The sequence below is a fragment of the Apiospora phragmitis genome, assembly GCF_038363925.1.
Source record: "Apiospora phragmitis strain CBS 135458 chromosome Unknown utg000004l:1.0-3135199.0:1.0-3139288.0, whole genome shotgun sequence".
NCBI lineage: Eukaryota > Fungi > Ascomycota > Sordariomycetes > Amphisphaeriales > Apiosporaceae > Apiospora > Apiospora phragmitis.
Window position 1 is genome coordinate 2,560,794 of NW_027117402.1, and position 23,297 is coordinate 2,584,090.

General features: G+C 52.1%; 13 protein-coding genes across 13 annotated transcripts; 7 read left to right on the forward strand and 6 right to left on the reverse strand.

Moving 5' to 3' along the window:
* Window positions 1–2,275: 2,275 nt before the first annotated feature.
* On the forward strand, window positions 2,276–3,265 carry PG994_003909 (uncharacterized protein; the record flags this gene model as incomplete). The annotated part of the gene is made up of 1 exon (XM_066855318.1): window positions 2,276–3,265. One exon carries the CDS (start codon window positions 2,276–2,278, stop codon window positions 3,263–3,265), a length of 990 nt encoding a protein of 329 aa, XP_066719596.1.
* An 866-nt stretch (window positions 3,266–4,131) lies between these two features.
* On the forward strand, window positions 4,132–6,481 carry PG994_003910 (uncharacterized protein; the record flags this gene model as incomplete). Its single annotated transcript, XM_066855319.1, has 3 exons — window positions 4,132–4,864; window positions 4,920–5,071; window positions 6,110–6,481. 3 exons carry the CDS (start codon window positions 4,132–4,134, stop codon window positions 6,479–6,481), a joined length of 1,257 nt encoding a protein of 418 aa, XP_066719597.1.
* A 419-nt stretch (window positions 6,482–6,900) lies between these two features.
* PG994_003911 (mfs monosaccharide protein) lies at window positions 6,901–8,735 on the reverse strand (the record flags this gene model as incomplete). Its single annotated transcript, XM_066855320.1, has 3 exons — window positions 6,901–7,610; window positions 7,725–8,261; window positions 8,345–8,735. The coding sequence occupies 3 exons, from the start codon at window positions 8,733–8,735 to the stop codon at window positions 6,901–6,903; spliced, it is 1,638 nt and encodes a 545-aa protein (XP_066719598.1).
* A 586-nt stretch (window positions 8,736–9,321) lies between these two features.
* On the reverse strand, window positions 9,322–9,916 carry PG994_003912 (uncharacterized protein; the record flags this gene model as incomplete). The annotated part of the gene is made up of 4 exons (XM_066855321.1): window positions 9,322–9,440; window positions 9,488–9,682; window positions 9,739–9,823; window positions 9,875–9,916. 4 exons carry the CDS (start codon window positions 9,914–9,916, stop codon window positions 9,322–9,324), a joined length of 441 nt encoding a protein of 146 aa, XP_066719599.1.
* Window positions 9,885–10,199, forward strand: PG994_003913 (phosphotransferase family protein; the record flags this gene model as incomplete). Its single annotated transcript, XM_066855322.1, has 1 exon — window positions 9,885–10,199. One exon carries the CDS (start codon window positions 9,885–9,887, stop codon window positions 10,197–10,199), a length of 315 nt encoding a protein of 104 aa, XP_066719600.1.
* Window positions 10,200–10,331: 132 nt separating this feature from the next.
* Window positions 10,332–10,658, forward strand: PG994_003914 (uncharacterized protein; the record flags this gene model as incomplete). The annotated part of the gene is made up of 1 exon (XM_066855323.1): window positions 10,332–10,658. The coding sequence occupies one exon, from the start codon at window positions 10,332–10,334 to the stop codon at window positions 10,656–10,658; it is 327 nt and encodes a 108-aa protein (XP_066719601.1).
* Window positions 10,659–10,825: 167 nt separating this feature from the next.
* PG994_003915 (uncharacterized protein) lies at window positions 10,826–12,453 on the reverse strand (the record flags this gene model as incomplete). Its single annotated transcript, XM_066855324.1, has 3 exons — window positions 10,826–11,870; window positions 11,925–12,139; window positions 12,190–12,453. 3 exons carry the CDS (start codon window positions 12,451–12,453, stop codon window positions 10,826–10,828), a joined length of 1,524 nt encoding a protein of 507 aa, XP_066719602.1.
* Window positions 12,454–12,960: 507 nt separating this feature from the next.
* PG994_003916 (uncharacterized protein) lies at window positions 12,961–13,361 on the forward strand (the record flags this gene model as incomplete). The annotated part of the gene is made up of 2 exons (XM_066855325.1): window positions 12,961–12,990; window positions 13,158–13,361. The coding sequence occupies 2 exons, from the start codon at window positions 12,961–12,963 to the stop codon at window positions 13,359–13,361; spliced, it is 234 nt and encodes a 77-aa protein (XP_066719603.1).
* A 275-nt stretch (window positions 13,362–13,636) lies between these two features.
* PG994_003917 (uncharacterized protein) lies at window positions 13,637–15,017 on the forward strand (the record flags this gene model as incomplete). The annotated part of the gene is made up of 5 exons (XM_066855326.1): window positions 13,637–13,841; window positions 13,905–14,198; window positions 14,276–14,505; window positions 14,649–14,917; window positions 14,975–15,017. 5 exons carry the CDS (start codon window positions 13,637–13,639, stop codon window positions 15,015–15,017), a joined length of 1,041 nt encoding a protein of 346 aa, XP_066719604.1.
* A 555-nt stretch (window positions 15,018–15,572) lies between these two features.
* On the forward strand, window positions 15,573–15,917 carry PG994_003918 (uncharacterized protein; the record flags this gene model as incomplete). The annotated part of the gene is made up of 1 exon (XM_066855327.1): window positions 15,573–15,917. One exon carries the CDS (start codon window positions 15,573–15,575, stop codon window positions 15,915–15,917), a length of 345 nt encoding a protein of 114 aa, XP_066719605.1.
* A 1,107-nt stretch (window positions 15,918–17,024) lies between these two features.
* PG994_003919 (uncharacterized protein) lies at window positions 17,025–18,592 on the reverse strand (the record flags this gene model as incomplete). Its single annotated transcript, XM_066855328.1, has 3 exons — window positions 17,025–17,431; window positions 17,502–18,004; window positions 18,027–18,592. 3 exons carry the CDS (start codon window positions 18,590–18,592, stop codon window positions 17,025–17,027), a joined length of 1,476 nt encoding a protein of 491 aa, XP_066719606.1.
* A 1,064-nt stretch (window positions 18,593–19,656) lies between these two features.
* PG994_003920 (40S ribosomal protein eS19) lies at window positions 19,657–20,717 on the reverse strand (the record flags this gene model as incomplete). Its single annotated transcript, XM_066855329.1, has 4 exons — window positions 19,657–20,018; window positions 20,244–20,291; window positions 20,353–20,416; window positions 20,685–20,717. The coding sequence occupies 4 exons, from the start codon at window positions 20,715–20,717 to the stop codon at window positions 19,657–19,659; spliced, it is 507 nt and encodes a 168-aa protein (XP_066719607.1).
* A 668-nt stretch (window positions 20,718–21,385) lies between these two features.
* On the reverse strand, window positions 21,386–21,798 carry PG994_003921 (uncharacterized protein; the record flags this gene model as incomplete). Its single annotated transcript, XM_066855330.1, has 2 exons — window positions 21,386–21,671; window positions 21,785–21,798. 2 exons carry the CDS (start codon window positions 21,796–21,798, stop codon window positions 21,386–21,388), a joined length of 300 nt encoding a protein of 99 aa, XP_066719608.1.
* Between the last annotated feature and the right edge of the window lie 1,499 nt (window positions 21,799–23,297).

Genomic DNA, 23,297 nt, shown 5'->3' on the forward strand with positions numbered 1-23,297 from the left:
TCCTTTATATATAGGGCTACGTACATATAGCCTCCATTTTCCTCTTCTTATTACGTACAGTTCTCACGTCAACATGTTGTGTGTGGTGCTACATCTGAGGAAACGCCAAGACTTCTCCACGAGTCAGACCACTCACCGTCACGAGATGCTAGGTAACTAGCCCCAATACCCCAAAACCCGGGGGCCACCCCGCACGATGCGGATCCACCACAGTTCGCGGAGTCTCGCAATTTCATGGTGTTTTGCGGGTAAACTCACATCCTCCCCCGCCAAAAATCTCATATTGCGGTGGATCTATCTGATCGCGTGCCCCGGTGGAAAATTTGCGGACTCGTTATTGCGGAGGATACCGGGTTACGGGGGTTAGGGGTATCCAAGCTCGAAAACTGCTCTCCCCTGATCTCATGTTCTATGGCATCCTCCCCCTGTCCCGGTATCTTTCCTAGAGTGATAAACAGTACCACTAGTCAAACTAACCCAGGTCCAGTAGTAGACGTAGCATCGGACCGAACTTTAAAGAAGAAAAGAATGTTCCATTGCCTGTGTGTGATGGTGTTCTGCATTGACACGAGACCAATGCGGCTAGCCGGCATCGGAACCATCCCGCTGGTTCTTGAGTTTCTCTCCCGGAGTTCATTATCGGCCAGAATACCCCGTTAAAGTGCTGCGTTGAGTCTCTTGCCTTGTCCATTTTCTGAACCACCATGGAGGCTTCAAAGTTCTTGGCGCGTAACCCAGATTGTATGCGAGTTCTAGACCCAAAGCCCACAGATTCCGTTCGGTGTATCGTAATCATGTACCTTTGATTATGTCACCGCTTACATATATTTACGGATACTGTAAAGCAAGTCTAGCACTGTGCCAGCTGCACCAAGAAACACTGAGTAAGAGATGTTATTTGCTACTCAACTTATCTCAGTATTAGATCCCGGCCACACAATACGTAAGAAGCATCACAGCTACTGAGGCCAGGGAAGCTTAGCGTGAGATACAGTATCAGGTTCAAAACCAGGTGAAGAAAGGATTCATGAGGTCGGCGAAGTGATCCTGACATTCGCCGTAGCGCAGGCATAAGTTACAAGTCAGTTTACGCTAGTTAGCCGCAAATCAAACCATCAACTCAGAGTCAATACCAACGTGTTCCTGACATAGACTAGCCTAAAGTAAAGAGTCCAATCATATGTCACGGATTATACCCCGGATTTGATTCTGCCTTGCTACCACACCAGGGAAGGATCCCGCCGATCTGAACCATCTTACCGGATGTGATAGATCAGTCTGCAATTTCCATTGTTTTTGTTGCTTAGTGTTGGTGGGACTAGATGCTAGAACCGTTGCATTCTTTATACCTTTACCGGCTTTAAGGAACATATGTATTAAATTAGGTAGCAGTAATTATCACATCATCTGCAAGTCTTATCGCACATACAGTAGAGCTTGCCTTCCGGCTGTGTTCTGGGGAATCCGAACAGTCTCACCCAGAGCCTTGACTCGACGCTTTATTGAAGCATTCTACATGATTTCCATGCATATTTCTGGCATATCAAGGAGGCCAAAGGAAGATAGCTCAGTGCCAAAGACAATCAATTCATCCTTTGTTAAAAACTCACCGTTTCCTCGATTATTTCTAGGTGGGAATACTGCAAAGGAGTGATATGTGTTGCTCTTTGTGGATCGTTGTTGGGGAAATAAAAAAGCGTCAAAGCATTGCCTGGTAAACTATGGCTGCAAAGAAGCTGCCTTTAATATTCCCAGGGGTTTAACATCTCCCCTGCGTCAGTGTAGATTTGACAACATTTACCAAATCAGCACTTGCCTGGGAAAAGTATCTCAATATATCGATCCAACCCTGAGGTGATGTGAAGTGCTACCCATTCGCCATCGCAATGGATCCGATCACCAGAAACCTCGTCCACATCCAGGCCGTCAAAAATACACTGGGCCGCGATGTCGAAAGACTACGGTCTGATTTCCACCTCGCCAGACTCTTGGCTCCTCCACTGTCGCCGCCAGTCAGTCAGGTGACACCGACGGCACCTCCTCTAGTGCCAAGAAACATACAAGTCAGAACAGCCTCCTCCACCACCACCTCCTCCTCCGAGCTACAGGCCCGTCATAGGCGCTACCAACACATCCTGGACCGCACCCGCTCCCTGCCCAAGAACCAGTTCCTCGACCTCATCCAAGACGAAATGCAGAGCATCTGGAAACAAGAGAGCGGCGACGCCCCACGCTCCGGCTCCTCGAAGCACCCCGAAAGCTGCCACGCTACATGATGACGGACCGGCTGCGCACGCAGGCCGCGCTGGCCGTCAAGAAGGACTGGGTCCAGCAGGGCCTCTGGCAGCCGTCGTTCGAGGGCCTCGTCCGGCAGCGCTATTTTGCTGTGGGCGTCTGGAAGCACCAGGAGCCACTGGCCCTCGTCGACGACGACGGCGTCGACCTCGAGAGGTACCCCAACACCTACGCGCGGCTGCGGCGCCACCGCGACGCGTCGAGGCCGTGCTACCAGTTCCGGTGGCAGGTGGATAAGGTGCGCGACCGGCTTCTTGACCAGTGGTGGCACTCCGTGGTAGTCGCCGATGAAGAAAAGAAGAAGGAGAAGGAGAAGGAGAAGGAGAAGAAGGAGCGAGCTCATGCAACAACAACAACGACGACTACAGCAAAAGTAATGATGCCGTCCGCCAAGGTTGACTCGGAGGCGTACTGGGAAGTGCGGCAGGCATGGGAGAAGCGGCGCATCTGGGACAATGAGTGGGAGGTGCTGCCCGGCCAGCACTGGCGCCACGAGCGGCCGCTCGAGGAGCTCCTGTCGCCGCAGGAGGCGGAGTGGTACGCCGAGATCAAAGCCACGTGGGTGGAGCCGGGCTTCGCGGGGCCGCACCGCCTGGTGCACCGGGTCGAGGCCGAGAAAGAGGTCTTGGAGATCTTCGAGCGGCGGCGCGGCGGCATCTTGAGCTTCCGGGACGGGATGGTTCGCGATCCCCAGCGGGGCCTGAAGAGAGGGCGGAGTTCGTCGCCGTGGCATTCTTCTCTTCCCAGCAGCGACTTGGGTGACGACGACGAGTCGGGTGACGAACCCATCTCTCAAGATGACGAACCACTAGGGAATACAGGGGTTGTAGAGGTGCCGGACGAAACAGCTGGGTCGGCAGCATCTGACAGCGAAGCCCCGGGTTCTACGGATCAGAGCAGTCCGAAGCGGAGGAGGAGGGCATACAAGTCGCCATTTGTGGTCGACGATGATGAAAATAGTGACCCATAGCGTTAAGCAAGATGTAAAAAGGTCAAATCTCAATACAGAGGGGGATTTGTGACCCCTTTCGTTGTGGGTTGTTAGCATATCGCTTATTGTAATACGAATCAAAAGCAACTCAGATACCATCAAGGAGGGTAACGATATTAAAGGGTATCACAGGATGAATCAAGAAATCAGGAGGGCATGTGATAGATAGCATAGAAACAGAATCTATCGCCGACTTATTATCACAAACGCCACCCACGTCAAGTCGTATTTGGGCTTTGGACCTGGTGCAACTCAATGTACACAGGAGCTGACCGATATTTGTGTTTCCGTGTGACATAGCCAGCCCCTACGGGATGCGCAGTAAAAGTGCCAACTGGATTGACCGTCAGCCAGATGCCAGACCTCTGCGGCCACCGCGCATATGGCTAGACCTGCTAGAATGGCTGGACTCTTCTTCTCATACATGCCTTTTCGGATTCCAAACACTGGACCTTGAAAACCATACGGTAAGTGTAGTCATGGGCTGAAATACCGTGGTATGACACGCAGCTAGTACTATGCATATACGAGATGCGGTGCTCACATCCATCCGAACTACGGCGCGAGACAACCTCTTCCCACTGGACTACCCAATATAGTGTAACAACTGGTCAACGTACCGGTCTTCTACACTTAAAACCCGATCTTTATAATTTAATAATAGATTGATCAAAGTGATTATTTGTTAAAATAGCCTGAGAAATGCTCAAGTATCATCTGGTAACTACTTCCACACCTCCTACTAAATAAGTTTTCATCCAACAAGTCGACATACATCGCGGCTCTTCCGTCTCACTCATCAACCAATTAACCTGCTGCTTCCCTTCAAATCTATACCCTTCCCAATGCCCCAACGACGGCTCTCAAGGGACAGCATCGAGCTGTCTCAACTTCCAACGCGACCTTCGAGCCTGGCGGACGACTTACACGTCTCGTTCAACTCCCAGAGTCAAGGCCTTCTTGAAACTCCCACTGGATACAATGGCCCCAATGTCGATGAGGCTGGCGTAATCTGCCTCCACGAAACTCCGTTATCCCCACATTCGTTATCTCCTGAGCCTTCTAGCCATCAACGCCAACACTTCTGGCTCAGAATTGGCGTAAAGGGAGTTTTAGCAATTTCACTCGGCTCCTTGCTACTTATTGGTTCAGTTATCTTCCTTTGCTTTCTATGGTTCGAAGCATTGGAGGCTCAGAAACCAGAAGGGGGCAAACCTCTCAAAATCTGGCAATACATCGTCTTTGCGGAATGGATCACCAGAGCCGTCATCATCACAGCTGCAGTTATGCGCAGTGCGATCACGGCTCAAGCCGCAGTAATAGCTGCGATGATAGCGGCAATCATTATCGAGTCAACCGGAGTCCAGCTTTCCCAGTTGCCTATCCTGTCTATTACCCGAGCGGTTAATCCATTCGTACTAAGTCTTGCAATGCCTGCCTATACTCAAATTCGAGGTTCTCCCAGATCCTTTTACCTACCGCTTGTTATCATTACTACGTCATGCGTACTCACGCTTGGAAGCCAGTTCATCTCAACTATTTTGCTATCAGATTTTGAGGTTGCCAACATATCAAATGGTACGATCTAGGGGTCTTATTGGACTAGAGAATCCTTGGCTATCTGCTCCTCAAGTCCTTTGGCGTTTTGCAGAGTACCGCGAACGTACCAAATACCAGATGACACATCCGCACATAGCAGATACCGGGCGTACTCTCCGAGCTTTCCTCCCTCTGGTTGATGAGAAAACCCGAACAAATCTCAGGTCTTATGCAGGAGAGACCCAGGTATGGAATGCTCGAGTTGTCCGTTACAGCCGCCGCCTTGACAAATGCGCGCTTGTTTGTACAAAATGAAACGCAAATGATAGTTGGATTGGATCCGGATTCAAATCTGGTAACTATACCAGGAAACTGGCCATTTGTTAACGCTGATCATCCTTCCACCACAGCCATACCTGTACCGAGGATTACGCAGTCGGCTTTCTGCACACCAACATTAACTCTTTCTGGAGTCATGGCAAGTCCGGTACATACATTAATAATGTTCGAGGGCTCTGTGGTCTACGACGAACCCGACTCTCCTCTCCCAGCAGGCGAGAAACTGGGCCCGGATTATTATAGTTGCGAATTGATAAACACTCGGTTTTTCCTTTGTTACCTAAACGGTAATTCCTCACACCTCAAGCCTTCGATTTATGAGGATCGGGATAATGCCACAGATACATCAGACTCGTACGCCGGGTATCTTGTGATGACAGTCAAGTCTGACCATCTTGACGACATGGTTATGGAAGCGATTTTCAATTCGATTCCACTCAAGAGAAAATGCCCACAGGCTGGTCATCACGGAAGGAAGGCCCATGGACAACAGTATTCAACTCGTCTGGAAGCCCGGCTTCCTCTCTGAGCCACTGTGTGTCTAATTACATTCCATGGAGCTTTAACGTTACCATGAATGGAACATCGACAAAATCGGAGCCAGTTATTGGATGGATTCGGAGCGGTGGCTATTGGCCCGACAATGGTATTGCCGATACCTTGGAAGTCCGGAAGCAGCTCGGAGAAACACGGGAAACCTTGTCTTCTCAAGAACGCGGGATCATTTTTCTCCACCTTCCGGAGTTCAGTGGGAATCCTAAAGTGGTTCCGGAATTTCGTTTTGACGTCCTGCATGGTGCAATGAAACCCAATGAGCCATTTGAAGTTACTACCTACAACGTACACAAGATCCAATATCCCCTTTTCTCTGATATCATGGATGATACGGGAAACCCATCACTAGCTATGCAGGCTTCTTTTACTGTTCTGAACCAAATAATATAGTTTGATCAGAGTTACAGTTGGGAATACAATTCTACGGCCACATACATTATCGCGGAGGACAAGTCCATACCGACCACCAGGACAGGACTTCTCATCGTCATCGCCATGGTCACGGCCCACCTCGCCGTCCTCGGGACCACCGTGTTCCTGTTCCTCCGACGCACCGAGGCGACAATGCTGGGCAACGCCTGGCAGTCGGTAGCCCAGGTAGTGTCGGACGATACCCTTCCGATCCTCGACCAAGCGGGCGATCTGCGGGACAAGGAGGTCAAGAAGGCCCTTGCGGAATCTGGTGAAGGAACACAGAGGGCCGGTGTCATCCGGAGGCGGAAGAATGGCAGGGTTCAGTTTGGTGAGAGAGATGAGGAGTAATGACACTGGGCTAGGCCCTAGACAGGCATCGTTTAATTGTGGCATATGATGCTTACTGGGCGTGTCTATACTCGAAGGCCTGCCTGATACATTGACGTTGGGTGAAGTTTAATACGATTCCTGTTGTAATAGGGGTCAGGGGTTATAGAAACCTAGGAGGAGTGCGCTGCTTCATAACAGTCTCTTTTGTCTAACTATATAGATCCTTAAAGGTCTTCTTCCATGTCAGTATTCTCTCCTTCTTCCAGAGAGCGCTTTGCTACCTACTCTTGCTCAATATTATCATCAAATATGACACCAGAAGCTCTCTGTGATGCGACATTCCCATGACTAAGTATCGAACTGAAGTTGAAAGCAGAATAGATTTGATATAGATTGAAGAGTTAGCTATCTATTTGTATATTATTCGAACTTAACTCCTACGGAGACACCGCCAAAGCATCCTTCTCCTCCCCCGCCACCGCATGCTCCTCATGCCGCGCCCCCACCCCCAACCCCGCCTCGGGATCCACGACCTTCTCATGCCGATGCGCCGCCGCCACGAGCTCCGGCCGCTCCGCGCTGAGGCGGCGGAACGTGGCCTCGGCGTCCCAGACCCACGGCGTGGGCGCGGCAAACAACAAATCCATCTCCTCGAGCGTGCGCTGGTTGCTCTCCGGGTACAGGGCCCAGACGACGGGGATGGCCAGCACGTTGCAAGCCCCAAAAATGTGCAGCGTGTTCTCGCCGATGGCGTCGAACATGACGGGGCACAACAAGGTCAGCCAGCCGTTGCCGATGGACCAGCCGACGACGCCCCACGCGTTGCCCTTGGCGCGCACCTGCAGCGGGAAGATCTCGGCCGGGTACAGCCAGGGGACCGTCAGCCAGGTCGCGCCGAAGACCGAGGTGAAGATGAAGACGAACGAGGCGGCCGCGGCGCCGTACGAGCTGGCCTTGCTCAATTCGCCGCTCGCCGTCGCTTCCTGGCCTAGCTTCGAGAAGGCGCCCGCGAGGAACATGGCGATGCCCTGGCCGACGGCGCCCAATACAGCGTCCAGCGGCGGCCGATGCGGTCCAGTGTGAAGACGCAGATGAGGGTCGCGAACATGTAGAAGATGTTGTTGAGCCCGCTGATCCACTGGCTCTTCTCCGTGTCGAAGCCGGCGATGCGGAAGATGGTGGGGGCGTACACAGTGACTATGTAGATAAACATATTAGTATCGGAGTCCTACATCGCGAAAATGGGGAGAAGAACACGAACCTCCAGCGATACCAACCCATTCCTGAATGATCTGAAGCCAGATGACCAGCTGCACGCGGCGGCCCGTATGCAGCTCACCAGACCCGATATTAAAGAACATGTGGTAGTACGAGTTGTTCTTGGACTCCTTGGTCTCGAGCTGGGCGATGTTGCGGATGTCGTTGTACTCGAGGTCGGCGCGGACGGCGTCGTCGCCCGTGGAGCCGCGGAGGCGGCGCAGGATGAACTGGGCCTCGTCGTCGCGGCCCACTTTCACGAGCCAGCGCGGCGACTCGGGCAGGAACCAGACCGTCGCCAGCAGCACGAGGAGCGGGAGGATCTGGAAGGCGATGGGGAACCGCCACCGGAACGCGCTCTCGCCGTGGTCGATGAAGGATAGGCCGAACTCGAGCCAGTAGGCCACGACGACGCCGAAGATGTTGAGCGTGAACTCGATGGCGATGAACTGGCCGCGCGACGTGTGCTCGGCCGTCTCCGTGGCCCAGACCGGCACGATGGCGTTGAGGATGCCGGTACCGATGCCGTTCACAAAGCGAGCTATGTTTGACTAGGTTAGTAAAAGTGGTACACACAGGCTATGATATGGTTATGGTTCTCGCCGCCGCCGCCGCTTCACTTACCGCAGATCATCCAATCATGGTTCATAGCCGAGCACTGCAGCGTCGCCCCGATGATGGCCCAGCCGGCGCCCACGGCGATGGTCCTGATGCGGCCGAGCTTGTCGCCGATCCAGCCGCCGAACAGGCAGCCGCACAGGGTGCCCAGGTAGTAGACGGAGACGATGCCGCCCTGCAGCAGCGAGTCGGTGATGACGGGGGCGTTGGTGGCGGGGTTGACGTGGCCGAAGCCCATGAGGTCGATGTAGTCCTTGGCGTTGTTGACGCCGCCCATCATGCCCTGGTCATAGCCGAAGAAGAAGATGGACAGGGCGGCGACGCAGTTGATGGCGACGAGCAGCTGCCGCTTCTCGAGGAAGTTGGCGACGTTGAAGCCCGGGAGGCGCTCCATCATGGTGGCGGTTGTCTGGTTCTTATCTCATGCAGAGTCTCTGGCAATGAAGTTCTTATCGCTGTAATGGTTGACACTCGCTTGGCTGGATTAGCAGTTGAATGTGACCATAGCCAAGGTTGAGGACTGAGTGCAGACAGACACACCCGGCGAAGGGATTGGGTGCGAGGGCATACGATGCTTCATATACGTCACGCGCATAGATGCAGCCAAGCCAGGAGGGCAAGGCAAAGTCGACTGACTCGTGAGAAGTCGGCAGCTCCCTCACCAGGTTCCGAAAACGCACCGAGCCCCCCAACCTCCAAGCTCCGGGGGTAGGAAAGTGGGTGGTCTTTCGACCAATCCGCGTTCGAGAACAGGACGATTTTGCCCGTCATTCTCCCCATCCCCGCAGAAACCCCAAACTCTTCCCCGCCAGATTTCGATCGGCTCACCATCACGCGGCGGTCTGCAGTCGTCAAAGGAACGAACCCCGGCCTGTGCTCCATAGGCTCCATCCGGGACTGCCACGCCATTGGTCGATCGGGGAGGAAACGCTAACGGGACGTCGCAAGAAGCTTCAGAGTTCAAGGCGGTGCGGCTTGAGTCTTTAAGCGCTCCAATCAGCGTCTGCGGGGAAGAGCTGGAGAGCCGTGGGTGGGGCTGGTTTCCCCCATAATAGTGGATAGGCCATGGCGTTGTTCATTAGGCCATCGGAGTCGTCTGGGTCTGCCGATGGTTTAGTTTAGATCTACTGAAATTTTCGGTATGCCGACCAAGCTCAGATACGTGCGTATGCACAAGGACGACCTTGCCTGGGAGAGGGATGACGAAGAGGCCGAAACGTGGGAGAGGTCGCTGAACAAGGCGGATGTATACCGTGCAATTGCTAGCCTCATCAACAAGCACAGGCCCGGTGAGGCCGTAGAGCTTCACCGGCCGATCCGAGGGGATACAACATCTTCTATCGACTGGAGTTTTTGTATGGTCGGATGGCGAACTTCCTGCTTCAGCTGTCTACTCTTACATTTCCTCGAATCGGTTCCTTGGTTCAAGACGAGGACGGAAGCTTCTCTGTGTCGGGCCGGCCTCTCATCCAGAACATGAACTCTCTGGTAGAGTTCACTGGCATGCCTGAGACGGTACTACCATCCCAAACATACTCCTCTGCCGATGAGTGGTATGCAGCCTTGGACGATATGCATTTTGCGCAATGATGCCGTTGACGACGAGGAAGACGCGCGGGATAAATACGTGGATCGCCAACTGTTTCGGCGACTGGCGTCCAAGGGGCGACTTGCATCTGGATTTGAGGCTAAGGACGCCCCAGATGCTGCATCATCTACATTTCGACTATTCTCCGAGGATTTGCGTCCTACCAATGTCTTAATTGACAAGGACCTCCGCGTCGTCGGCGTCATAGACTGGGAGTTTGTCTACTCGGCACCGGCCCAGTTTTCTTCCGATCCCCTTGGTGGCTACTCCTGAAGAGCCCAGATTACTGGTCTGCGGGTTACGCATCCTTCATGGACGCATACAGATCGCGTCTTGAGACCTTTCTCCGTGTTTTGGAGGGCGAGGAAAAAGAAGAGGAAAGCCGTCTCCGAGACTACTGACAGCATGGCGACACTCTCCCTGTCAAGCGACAATGAAATCCCCCTCTCACAGCAAATGAGGGAAAGCTGGGAGAAGCAGACTTGGATGATCAGCTACGCCGCCAGAAATAGTTGGGCATTCGACTTCATCTTCTGGCGGCACTTGGATGAAAGATATTTCGGACCAAATGAGGACAGAGATTATCATGCAAGTCTGGATCTTTTCACCCAGCGGGAGCTAGAGGTAATGGAAACCTTCGTCGAGATGAAGATGGAGCAGCAGAAGGAAAGCACTCTGATGACATTGGATCATGACAGCGCAGCCGCCCAATTGGCGAAGTTCATGGTCTAAGGCTGGAGACTCTGGGCAGAGTGCTTGGCGTGCTCGTTACGATTACTACAGGTACCTAGCCAGAAACGTAGAAGATATCAACCTCCCACAGTCATATTGCATACATCCGTTTGTATACCAAATAGAGAATGTATTTGTTTCTTGGCCTGCGCGGACCTCCTCAAGAGCTAAGCCTTCTTGCCAGACCTGCGACGCTTAGCGGCTGCAGCGGGACCATCGGCATCAACCTCGTTGTTGTCGCCTCGCTTTCTCTTCGGCTCTCTCGGAAGCGTAATACCCGGGGCAGTCTGTCCGCCATCCAGCAGGTTAGGCGGATGCTGTAAGACAGTGTGGTCGTCGCTGATATCACCAGCAGAGAGTGCCTTCTCAATAGTAGACACCCCTTGGTCCTCGACAATCTCAGACGCCGGGGATAAGGGGGCTTCGATCCTATTCTTCAGAAGGGGGCGGGGCTCCTCGGCCGGGGATCTTTCGCTGCGAGCACTCCTAATGCGACCAAGACTGTTGGTAAAGTAGCGGAGCGACTGCGTGACCAAGGCATCCTTGTAATTGACGTGGTATATCCCGGGAGCGATGTACTGACTCGGGCCGCAGCTTGGCCGGTGGATTCCTTCCCAGGAGACGGCCTTAGCTTTGTTTCCGCCGTTGTGAATGAGGTTCCTGATCTGGCCAGCGAACCCCTTGATGAGGTTGGGTTCTTTGATGTCATCACAATCGAAGGTGAATCGAAGGTGCAAGTCTCGCCTTCGTTCCTCGCTCAGGTCCTCCTTGTCATCTGTCTTAGGGGCCTCTTCCGCTATCTTTATCGACTCTTTCGTCAGGGGAGCAATCATGATCTTCCGATGGGTGGGATTGGGCCCTTCCGCCAACCTCGGAGACTGCTCTTCCGGGAAATCGGGCGCGTCATTGTCAATGATGCGAACCAGCTCCGTGGTAGAAAAGGGGATGTGCTTCTCCAGGAGGTGGCCCAACGACCAGATGAGCGCGCTCGTGAACGACTGGGGACCTGGCTTCCTCGTGGTCGAGTTGGCGGACGTGGCGGCGAGATACTCGAACGCGCGGTTTCCGCGGACCATGCGCGCCAGCTCGCCGGCGTGGCAGCAGTCGAAAATGACGAGCACGTCGGCGCTGGTGTTCCTGATGTTGCTCTCGGCTGAGTTCCAGACAACCTCGTGGAAATCGGTGTTGCTCTCGCCTCGATGCGAGGACGACCTGTTATGAGGGTCAGGCCTGCGGGTAAATGCAAGATGATGGGTGAATACTTACGCCGTCAGTTTCAACTTCCCTCGATCATTGCCTGGTCTGCCGTGTCCAGCGTAGTAGATTATGAACATGGTGTTCGTGTTGTCGTTCTCATAGACGAACTTGGCGAGATAGTGGTTTACTTGAGCTTGCGCCGATGTTCTGGAATCCTTCGTCAAGATCTGTCTGGTTGTATCGAACATGAACTTGTCCTTGAAAAGGTTTTCCAGATCGGTGACCTATTGAGCGTCAGTTTCTACGGGAGCCCTTCCAGATGTTCAGGGCTCACCTCATGGTCCGTCTTTAGGTCATCAATCTCTTTGTGCCAGGACAGCAAAAGAACAGACACCTTGGTGTAGGGGGTGTACGGGTGGTTGAGATCCCCCATCTCACTGTCCCATAGGGCTTTGAGCTTGGAATCCTGTGTTGCGTCTTCATCTTGGTATTCCTGGATTGGGGACTCCTGGGTTGGGGATTCCTGGGTCGGGTTTGGCTCGGATACTCGAGGGAGTGGACTTGGGGTTGAAACGTGGCGACTCTCAGGCGACGCCATTCTGCCAATGGTGTTGAGATACACAGTCAGCTGGGATTCTTGCCTCTTCCTCGTGAGCACAGATGGAAAAGACTCGGTCTCAATGGTTGGAAAGAGTGAGGCAACAGATGGTAATCCTCCAGTAACATTATATACATACAGAAAGGAGCCCTCATGTGCTTACTCACCATGTTCTAAGCCCCCGGAATTGCCGCAGTAAGGCTCCCTGGAAGGTGAAATTCGAAATTACGTTGAAGATTGCGGGAGGTCGGGCGGCACGAAACCGCCATTGGTCAATCCCGCATAGTGGCTGATGGGCTTCTCCAATGAGGTCATACGATTCTGCAGCCGGTAATCATGGGTAAGAGGGGGTGAGCAAGCTTCAGAGCCTCGTCCTGCACATGGTAACTGCCGTCTTAAATCTGCCTTGCCCCCCAGGCTTTCTGATTCTTCCGTCCCTCCACTGAATCTCATTTGACAGCTCACTTTCGATCGGACTCTTCGCCCAGGAAAGAATCCGCCTAGACCATGCCCGAAATGCAGGACTCTGGTGAGGAGGTAGGCGGGGTTTTTACACATCTGTCACTGTCAGGCTATTGCTGACACCCACGTAGCGTCGTCCTTCGACCCCCGAAGAGCGGTCTCATCGTGTGGACACAGCCAACCCAACAGATGTATGTCAAGAATTGGCGTGCCGCCAGCTGATTGCTAACAGGTCTCCGCAGCCAATGCCGAAATATGAGGTCGGCAATGAGATTTGGTTCCGGCCTTCAACGAAGGAAGGATTCAGCGAATTCAAAATCACAAATGTGAAGAAGGGGGAGGATGAGACATATTGGTACCAAATCAAGGAAAACAACGGCGTGTTGTACAAGAAGGGGGAGTGGGTGCCGCAGAAGAAGGTGAATAAGGCAGCCGGAAATCGATGATTGGTCAAGAATCGGGCTCTGTTATCGTTACCCCTCTTCGGCTGAGCCCCAGGACAGGGGGCGTACAGTAGCACCATGCCTTCGGGCTTCCTTTTGCCAGAGCCTGCTTCGTGTTAGGCATACTCGACTTGAGGTTGATAGACACGAACACGAGATAAATGCTCTAGCCCTTCTCCAAATCCACTTTCTACTATACCCACCATCTATGCCTTTCCTCGAGTTGGTTTGATGCGTAATTCACTAATCGCTATACCCTCCATTGCTGCCGAAACACCATGAACTCCCCTATCTCTTTCTGCTCCGACCCCGAGAAAGGCCTTCCCGGTAGCCAACCTATCAGAACGGCATCAGAGGCTACTTCAGAACCAAGTTTGAAGGCCACGATCACTAAGAGGATATCAAGCCCCTCTTTCAAGTCGTGGCAGTGGGCGAAAGAGAAGAAAGCCCTTGATTCGGCCAGGGAGCCACGCGATAGGAAACGTATGTTATAAGGCTCGCAAACCAAAATCTGGTCTTTTCTAACGAGTGCTGCTTGGGTCTTAGTGAAGTACCAAGAGAGGAGTTATCGATCAGTTGCAACATTCCTCGATAGCGATGAAAACTTTATGATCTATCGCCGCTTCGGGTATCTGCACGCCCGCACACTTCTGAGGTTGCAGGACAAGCTGCGGAAGCTAGAGCAACTATTGGATGAGAGCGACGACGATGACGCGGATGGCAATGAGACAAGCAAGAAATGTCTCATGTCTAGGGACTATGACGAAGCAGAGTGCAAGGAATTGGCCAAGAGAGTGCCAACGGCACTGACGCGGACCCAGGTCCTGGACGAGAGAAGAGGTAGTCTTGGGAAAGTACGGTATGTATCGTGACTATTCTTATAACAACAAGATCAAATTGCTTATGATGTTGGCTAGATGAGTGGGTTTTGAAGGCGCAGCAGATGGTGTCCCTCAACAGACCAGCCGAAAGGGATTACCAGAGTGTCGAAGCACACCTATTCGGCAGAAAGCCGTTGATGGACGAGGAGTACGGTTTCATCTACCAGAAGGAAGATCTGATCACTTTGCGAGATGGACGAGAGATGGCAGTCTTAGACTCTTTCACTGAGAGGCTGCTTCGGACTTTCCACTGTTCATTACTACAGGTGATTACTCGCCCCTGGATATGCGTTATCACATTGAGGTTTTGATGACTAACTCCATTCGTTTTATAGAGAGTATTCTGCACAAAGGTATTTCCACTTCTAGTTACTAACTTGCTGCCTACTCTAACAAGAGAGCTTCATAGCGCGAATTGGAGAAGACAGACGACCCCGACTTACATTACTACAACAAGAGCCGTAAGGACTGCTTCAATACCGCCATCCTATGCCTGGTGCTGCTGAGCCTTCTCGTCTTGCCCATTCTCATCCTCTACAGGCTGCTGAACGGCCATCCCAATGACAAGTCGTACACAGTGAGCATCGGGGTCATGATCGTGTTCGTGCTGGTGTTCTCAGCTGTGCTCTCGCTCTTCACCAAGGCCAAGCGCCATGAGATCTTCGCTGCGGCGGCAGGGTATGTACCTGAGCTTACAATCTAATACATATCGATGGACAAGCTGACCTATCTCAGGTATGCGGCGGTTTTGGTGGTATTCTTTGGTAATATCTCATGAATGGAGAGGTTTATGATTACTCTCCATTCATGAGATGTTACCAAATTGTAACGTGGACCGGCGGACTCTTTGCGCTTTGCTTTAACCAACCAGTGTTACAGTTTAAATTGTCACTGTGGCATAATTACTTGGGTATACGGAGAAAAAGTTTGTTTATTTCTGATCATTTGTTGAATTGTTTCGTCTTTACTAAGACCAGTATCATGGCAACATTCCGAACTTCATCTAAGATGGGGACTTTGCACGATCCCTCTGCCTGGTAGCCGTGATTACGGACCAATTGGTCGCGTAATGATCAAAACAAGAGTATAGATGATGTAGTGTCACTTTGGGTGGATATGATTAGACGTCTGAAACCTCACGGTTGGCATTTACAATGTTACATGTTCTGTGAATGAACAGGTAGCCCCATCCCCCTCTTCCTTCCATTTCCTCCCTTTTCGTCGAATCCGAACTCCGTGAAAACATCCCCCTATCAAATCATGTCATTGGTATGGCAGCACGATGAGACCATCACGGCAATCACGTCCTATTATAAGCTCATTTCCAAAACCCATGCCATCGCCCGCAACTAGACATCGCCTCATCCACCGCCAGAAGGGCTGGCCAGAGCTTGGACGTACCGAAGTGGCAGCCAGTCTTGGTCTCAGCCCCGCGGCGGCACGGCTCCTTCGCCACATCCCGTACTTTGAAGACTCGGAGACAATGCAGATTCTGCCCAGCGCGCAGCCCCACAGCTATACCGAGTCCCAGAGGATCGCGCCGTATGCAGAGCGAGGGAAGCGGTCTGGCGCCGGCGACGACAACGACAACGACGATTATATGAGAATCTTTTCTCCGGGTACCGGCAGGAAGCTTCGGGCGTTCGTGGTGGGTCCATACGTGTTTTGCTGCCTCTGAGCACAACCTGAGGTAGTTGGTGGGGATGCCCTCTATGAACGAAGGCGACGAGGGGTGGATACTGGATAAGGGCGTGTCTCCGTGTGCTATTCTGGATTATGAGAACTGGAAGCGTATAATGCGTCCTAAGGACCGGCCGGGTGACTTCTGGGAGCCAGATGCAGTGGCAGAAGAGGCCGATCGTTTACTTTCGGGTTGAAACCTGGAAAAGCGAAGATCGGGATGTGTTGCGTTCTCTTCGTGGGGAAATGTTGATAGGGGAGTAGGAGTGCCTACAGTGAACTTGCTACTTCCAATCAGCATTGAAACTGAGAAGGAACCTGACTTGGTATGTTACGGCCTGAAACAGGACCTACGACTATGGCGTCAAGCCACACCGAAGCAGACATAGGAGACCAAACCGATGAACTTGGCTACGAGTGTAGCTCAACTACACGTACCGCAGCAAACATCTAATCGCAGTTGCTTTGCAGCAAATGCCCATGATTCAAACAACACAAGATGGGACATCTTAATGAAGCACTCATTCATGATGATTACTACTCGGTTCTCGGCTTCCTTCTCACTAGATGAAATACCTCGGCGCTGTTGGTGCTCTAATCAGTCCCTCGTATCCAGGAGGTGGAGCTGCACGCGGGTTCGTATGAGACTGCCCGAATGTTGCATTGGCCAGAAACCCATCTTGGAGTTATTGCAGTAGGAAAGGGCGAAACGTCTTTCCACTCGAGAGCAACAAGGTATTGTAGTCTTCCTCAGGCGCAATTAGATAACATTTAACCTCCCTCCTTTACCTCAATCGGCGTCCCCGAGTCTCTTCTAATATATCGAAAAGGGGATGTCTTACTCGGGGGAAAGGACACAGTGTGAAAGAATTTTATGCTGATGAGTTTGTCTATTGTTTGCCCAATCATAGGATAATTGCTACTGCTGCTTGATAACCCCTGATACCCTAATTGCCTTCATGTCTATCCACAATTCCCTTGACCGACACGCATCCCATCCCTCTGTGTAGACCTTGTAATAAAACACCTTTCCATCAAAAGAAGTTCCAAACGCCAAGGTATGTCCCTGATAATGCATTTCCTGTAATCCCTGCTAGTCCATGCGTTAAAGAGCCCCAAACTGGAGGTTGCTGTAACAATAACTCTCTTCTTCTCCTTCGTCTTCTTCTTCTTCTTCGTCCACTTCCATAGACTCCACAACCGTCTCGTCGCCAGAGTCCGGCGTTATTCTGCTCAAAGACGGATCGTGCAATACCGGCGTGGGGGGCCAGGGTCTGAAGTCCAGCGGGTTCGGGACTTTGAACGGGGTATATCGAGCCTTTCTTTCTGGACGCGGAATGCTGCGTTTGAGTTGCGGTTGGCACACGAACGTGCTCAAACGATCGCGGAATGCTAGTTGCGTCGGGCCGCTGACTTCGAGTACATCTTGGGGTGTCACTGGCGGCGTGCACAGCATTTCCGGGTGTGCTGAGTCGTCATCATCATCTATAGACGAGGGTGTCTCATCGTGTTCTGTTTGCGTTTCTTTGATTAGCTTTGAGACTCGAGGCTGGAGTGATATGAGAGTTTCTGGGTCCCTTACCTGATGGTATGTCGGTCATGACATCCTGTGGAGTTCGGTAGCGGTGTCCGTCCATCAATTTGGGATCCGCCCACATAGCACCCTCGACTTCCGCACTAAGGCCATCCTCATCCTCAAAGACCTCGCCATATACGTCCCTTCTGTTTCCTCCAAGTCTTAGGGGCGGGCCCATCCCGCAACCAGCCTTGATCCGTAGCCACAGGCCTGTGAGATGCTCCATCGCCGCGACGTACTCAAGGCAGCTGCGGCATGGCCACGAGTCGATATATATAACCATGTAGCGGCGCTTGCCCAACATCATCTCTCGAATCTTCTTGAGACGGAAAAGCTGCTCACGGACGTAGTCCTCCTCGGTTTGCTCCGGCCGCCTGGCGACCAGCCCCTCAGTGAGCGAGAAGGCGTACATCGTCGCCAGTAGGACTTCCACATGACAGGCGGCCCCGCGTCCCTTCTGCATGTCGGTGGGCGGAAAGAGCGCCATTGTCCCGTTGCCCCGTTTTGAACTTATGGCCAATACGTCGTGACGCCAGCTGGTGCGCAATCGAACACCATTTCTCGGAGTCCACCACTTGTGGGTCCCGCTTGTCGTCTTCTTTCCATCCCGATGCAGCGTATAAAGTCGGTCCCGAAACTTCTGCGCTCTCCGCGTGTTCAGCGAAATCAAACAGAGTGAAGGTCGGGAGATCGTCGCCCGCGGGCATGAGCATGCCGATCGTCTTGTTCCGCGTGAGGGACATGCCCGTTTCGACCATGCTGACGAGGCCGTAAACGCCGATCTTGGTACCGATCTTGGCAAACTTGTAATCGTGGTACTTAAGGTCGCCTCCACGTCGGTGCTCGTTCTTCAGAGTGGTTCGGCGCGCGGGAGATTCTAGCAGACCCAATATTTCCGGCCTGTTCAAAACGGCCAGTGCATTCTCCTTGCCGACGCCCGCATCGATGTACTCTTCTTTTATTGACCTTGTGAGATCGTTCTCACGAGCAAAATCGATAGCTGTAATTTTCATTCTGTTCGCTTTCGATATGTTGACCGACTTGAAAACCACCAGAAACTTGACAACTTCGTAATTGCTCATCAGGCACGCCAGCATTAGTGGCGTTGATCCATCGGAGATCGTCTCTTCTACTGATGAAGGATGGGAATTTGCTGTAGACACAACTTTCTCCAAGTTGCCAGTCAGGCATGCCACATGTATTTGGGAGAGTCCAATTCCTCGGAAATGGCCATCATTCTGGACATGTCATGCTGAACGTACACCAGCAGGTCAAGGGGAAGCTTTGTGATGCAGTGATGAAGAGCTGTAGGCTAAGATTGGAATATTGAATGAATCATCTGAAAGCTGGTCAGTATCACACACCTTCCATCCGAATGTGTACAGTATGATATAAGAGTGGCAAGGTAAAAGTTGAAAAGGTAGGGTGGTAATGAAAGCAGTGGTGCTGAAAATAAACGATGAAAGCTACCACATACCTCTGTGCGGCGCAATTCGATCCAACGGCTGGGTTGGGTAGTGTAGCTTGGGGGAAAGAGCGTGATGATCGTTCACGAGGCCGTTTGGGATTTGTGACGATGTTCGACTACAGACGATCAGGTTGTGTGGGATGTGAGGTTATTGTAGCGAGAGCTTTATCATGCTTGGGGCATCCTGAACGAAGGTCATGTAGTAGGCGATGGCAATGGAAATTACCATGGGCTGCTTTGGCAGGAGCGCTTGCCTCGGGTTCACGATGATGGAACTCGACTTCAGAGTCAGGCGGATGATAGGGCGCAAACTAGGTATATCAAGTAGATCAGACGAAGGGGGCAGGATGGGAAATCGAACGGAAAGTGTTGGGCAGGGCCATTTGTGGTTGGAGAAGGAATCAGATCATGGATGTCATGCCAATGGTCTACTTGGGCTCTGGTCCGTCAGGGTTAAGAATCAAGATGATCAAGGTGCGGATGGTGGGTAAGTTGTCAAGGAGGTCTCGTGGTGCTCATTGGAATATATCATATAATCCCGAAAAGCACAACGCATCAATTGGTATCAGAGGAAAATATCCATTGGAGGCAGTAAAACTGTCTCTCTCCATTCATCAGGACTACGAGGTCCGAGACTGTCAATCCATTTTTAACGCCATCCATGCCTCATGAACCGCAGAATCCCAATCCCGATCAGAAGTCAGAGTCGTAGTCGATTTCATAGCGCCATAACGATGCTACCATCTTACTCGTCGTCAGACTCCTCCTCCTCAGCCTCAGCGGTGGTCTGGCGATACGGTCAAGATCACGCTGGCCGGACTGGGTGATGCGGCGGCCACCCTTCTCCTCATCGATCTCAACGACACCGATCTTCTCAAGAGCCTGGAGGATCTTGCGGTCGACACCACCGGAGGCGTCGACGTGCTTGGAGGGGCGGACACCTCGGTTCTTGGCGGTACCGTGGACCTTTCGGAGACGGCCGACACCAACGGTCTTGCGCATGTAGACGTGGCGGGCGACGGAAGCGGCGCGCACGTAGAACCAGTCAATGTTCTCTGCAGAAGGAGCAGGTTAGCCACTGACGCCACACAAGCCGCAACCAGAAACGGTGAGAAAATGAAGTGTGTGGAAGTATCGTTCAGCAACAATAGGTTGAAATCCTTGTCCGCAAGCGAACTCAGGTTTTGTGGATGGTTGTTTATAGTCATCATATTACGATAGCAAGAGGTATTGCCATGCGACACAACCACGCGTGGTAGAAGAGAGATGCAAAAACTTACGGGGAGGAAGCTCGCGGGAAGGACCGGTCTTGACAGTGTCGACCCAACCTGACAGAAAAATGTTAGCAACAATGGCCTCGCAGTTCAGTCGAGGGCGTAGCAGACTTACCGGGGATGGGCAGCTTGCCCTGACGCTTCAAGAAAGAAGAGTAGTTCTCGATGAACTTCTGCGCCTGAAGCAGATAAAACACATCAGCATGATTCCGTCGTCAGAAGTCTTGCGACTCCCTCGCGCCTGCTCCAAATGTGATCTTCCATCCTAGCTCTTGCATGGGTGTACCCAGTCATTTCTCTTCTGCTGCTACAATGCTGCCCAGAACTGGTGTGTATATTGTGGACTTGCAATGATAGAGAGAGTCGAAGTCTGTCGAATCCCATCTTTTTTTGGCTTGCAGTGTGCGAGGTCGTCTCTCAAGGTGTTGAGCAATCGGAGGAACCTACATCGACATCGCGGACGGTGATACCTCCAGGCATTTTGGCGGTGTTGTTTGGTGAGGTCGGAGGGTGTTGACTGTGATTGACTGGAGGGGATCGGAAGTTGGGCGTCGACGTGGAGGGTTGGATGTTCAGTGAGCCAAGCGGAAATTTTGCGAAGTTGGGGCTGATCGCGAAATTCTGCACAGGCAAGAGGGAATTACCGTAGGCCGCCAAGATTAGGGTCGACCAGCCCTCCCCGCAATAACCTTTTTTGTGATTTGTCCGTGCTCCAGCTCCAGCCTGCACTAGCCACAGTTCCCGGAGTGGCTCAGTTTCTTACTTAATTTGTGGATTCTCTCGGCTTGATTGAACGGTCCGTGCTTTGCTCCGACCTACCTTGATCCAACTTCACCACAAGAGATGTACGACAAGTTCGCGACCATATGCTCTCCAACATCTCGTTGCCGCCTACTGGAAGAGTGTCATGCAATGCAAAGATCAAACTAATATAGATAATATCCTCGAAAGCCAGGCCCTTGTACTTAGTAAAACCCTCGCTGCTAACATCCACGCTGTGATAACCTGGCCTATCACAAGGCCCCTATTCGAATCCCGATCACGTGCCGATCCCTACTTCTGCTTCCCAACTACAAGACCCATTACTCAGCCACCTTTCGAACCCATCAACTTTAGCTGAGTATCATTGATGCAACTTGCATTCCCGGTCACCTCTTCGAACTTGCTGACTCCCATCGGGCATCCCATTGCGCCATGTCCGCTGCACGATTACCGCGATCAGACGGCATGCCCTGGGCGAAGCGCTCATCCGGTCGGTCCTCCGTGACGTATACCTCGAGCCGGCTGGGCTCATGGTCGTGGTTATGATGGTGATGGTGGTTGGACGAAGAAGAGCTCTTTGACTTGGACTTGGACTTGGATGACGACGATGAGCCATGGTGATGATGATGGCTCTTGGGTTTCTTGGAGGAAGAGGACGGTGCGTCCTTGTCGCTGTTGAGAACGTGTCAGTAGACTTGATTGCGACGGTATCCGCTCGCAGTAACAGCCCAAGGATGATAAGGGGTCATTGACTGGGCCTTCGTGGGCGGCTACTTTGTACTAACCTGTGTTTGCCCATGGTGGAGTGGATGAGTGAGTGAGGTCGATCTGAGTGTGAGATGCGTGCGGCAGATTGATATGGAGACTCTTGGAGATTATTTCTGGAGCCTGCTGCTATGATTGATGTTGAGTTGATGTTCTATCGAGCGATATATTCCAGTGTTTGGCAAGAGGACGATGACCGGGTTTTATTTCACTGCAGTACGGAAGAGGTGGAAGGGGTGGTCTAATGGCGTCCCCCTACATTAGAAGGAACTTCATTCCCTTCTCAAGGTGACCAGTCTACCTACTAGATATCATGACGAACGCCTTTGTATTGGTGGAAGTGGCACGCCAGTATGCAGATAGGTACTTCTTCCCTGCTCCGGGGTCCTGACCTGCATTCCTCAGGAAACCGCCAAACCAGTTGCAGAAGCTGCGTACACAGTGATATCATGCTCATTAATGGTGTTGTGGCGGGTTACCGCGTTTCAGAATACGGGCCTCGAGTGTAGCTCGTATTCACACATGCGGTGGCATACCACATTTCGGTTCGTAGGGCCCTAATAGGAAAGGGAGATCCAACCCCACCCACTTGTGTAAGAGCCAAACATGTTATCCCTACACTATTCTAGGGTTTAAAAACCTCCCAATATGCCTATAGGGAACTTGAGTTGAGCCTCAGTTTCCATCCTGGTCACTTCCCTTTTGACTGTTGACAACAGATTCCCGCAGACCTAGCATTTCATCACAGATTCAGTCGTGAGTCACACAATCTATTCCCGCTGTACTACGCACTGTAATTTTGTATAATTTGTATAGTAAGCGTCATCTCACGATCTTAAATAAGCTTGTGGTAAAAGTCCTATGATTCAGTTCAAAACTCAGGAGTCCGAAACTGTCTACAACTAGTTCGGGTCAAATGCACAGAGGTTATTAGAGGTAAATCGTATTTGGGATTTTTTAACATAAACGTCGTAGATTCGTTATATTACTACCACTGTAGCTCCAGAGTTGCAGTCCAAGGTGGTATGAAAGATTTTGGAGGAAAATAATCAGGAGACCATATCTGTGCGGTAAAACATTAAGGAGATCCCGTAAAATAGCCCAGTAACATGGTTTCCACCCCATCAATCAAATAGCCCCCCATTTCCCGGAGCTGGGAGCGAGTCAAACGTGTCATCGTGGGTCCGTGACTTCTTGCGTTGCAGACTGATCTGGTCGCTGTCTCCGCTTCCAAGGTGCTTTCTACCCCTGGTGAGAGACAGAAGACTCAGACTCCCCTATGCGATTTCTTGGCATGAGCAGTGACATTGTCTTTTCGCGAGAATATTTTGTCGCAATGGGGGCAATGGTGTTCCTGCTTGACGTGCGTCATCCGGTGTTTGTTGAAATAGGTGGCTTTTTTTTCTGGATTGCCACTAGGCGTGAAGCCGCAACCGCAGCAGAACTCAGACGACGACGACGGTGTCGGGTTGCCTCCACTACCCAGAGACATATCAGTCTCCCCAGTGGAGCCATAGCTGCTGGCCGCCGAGC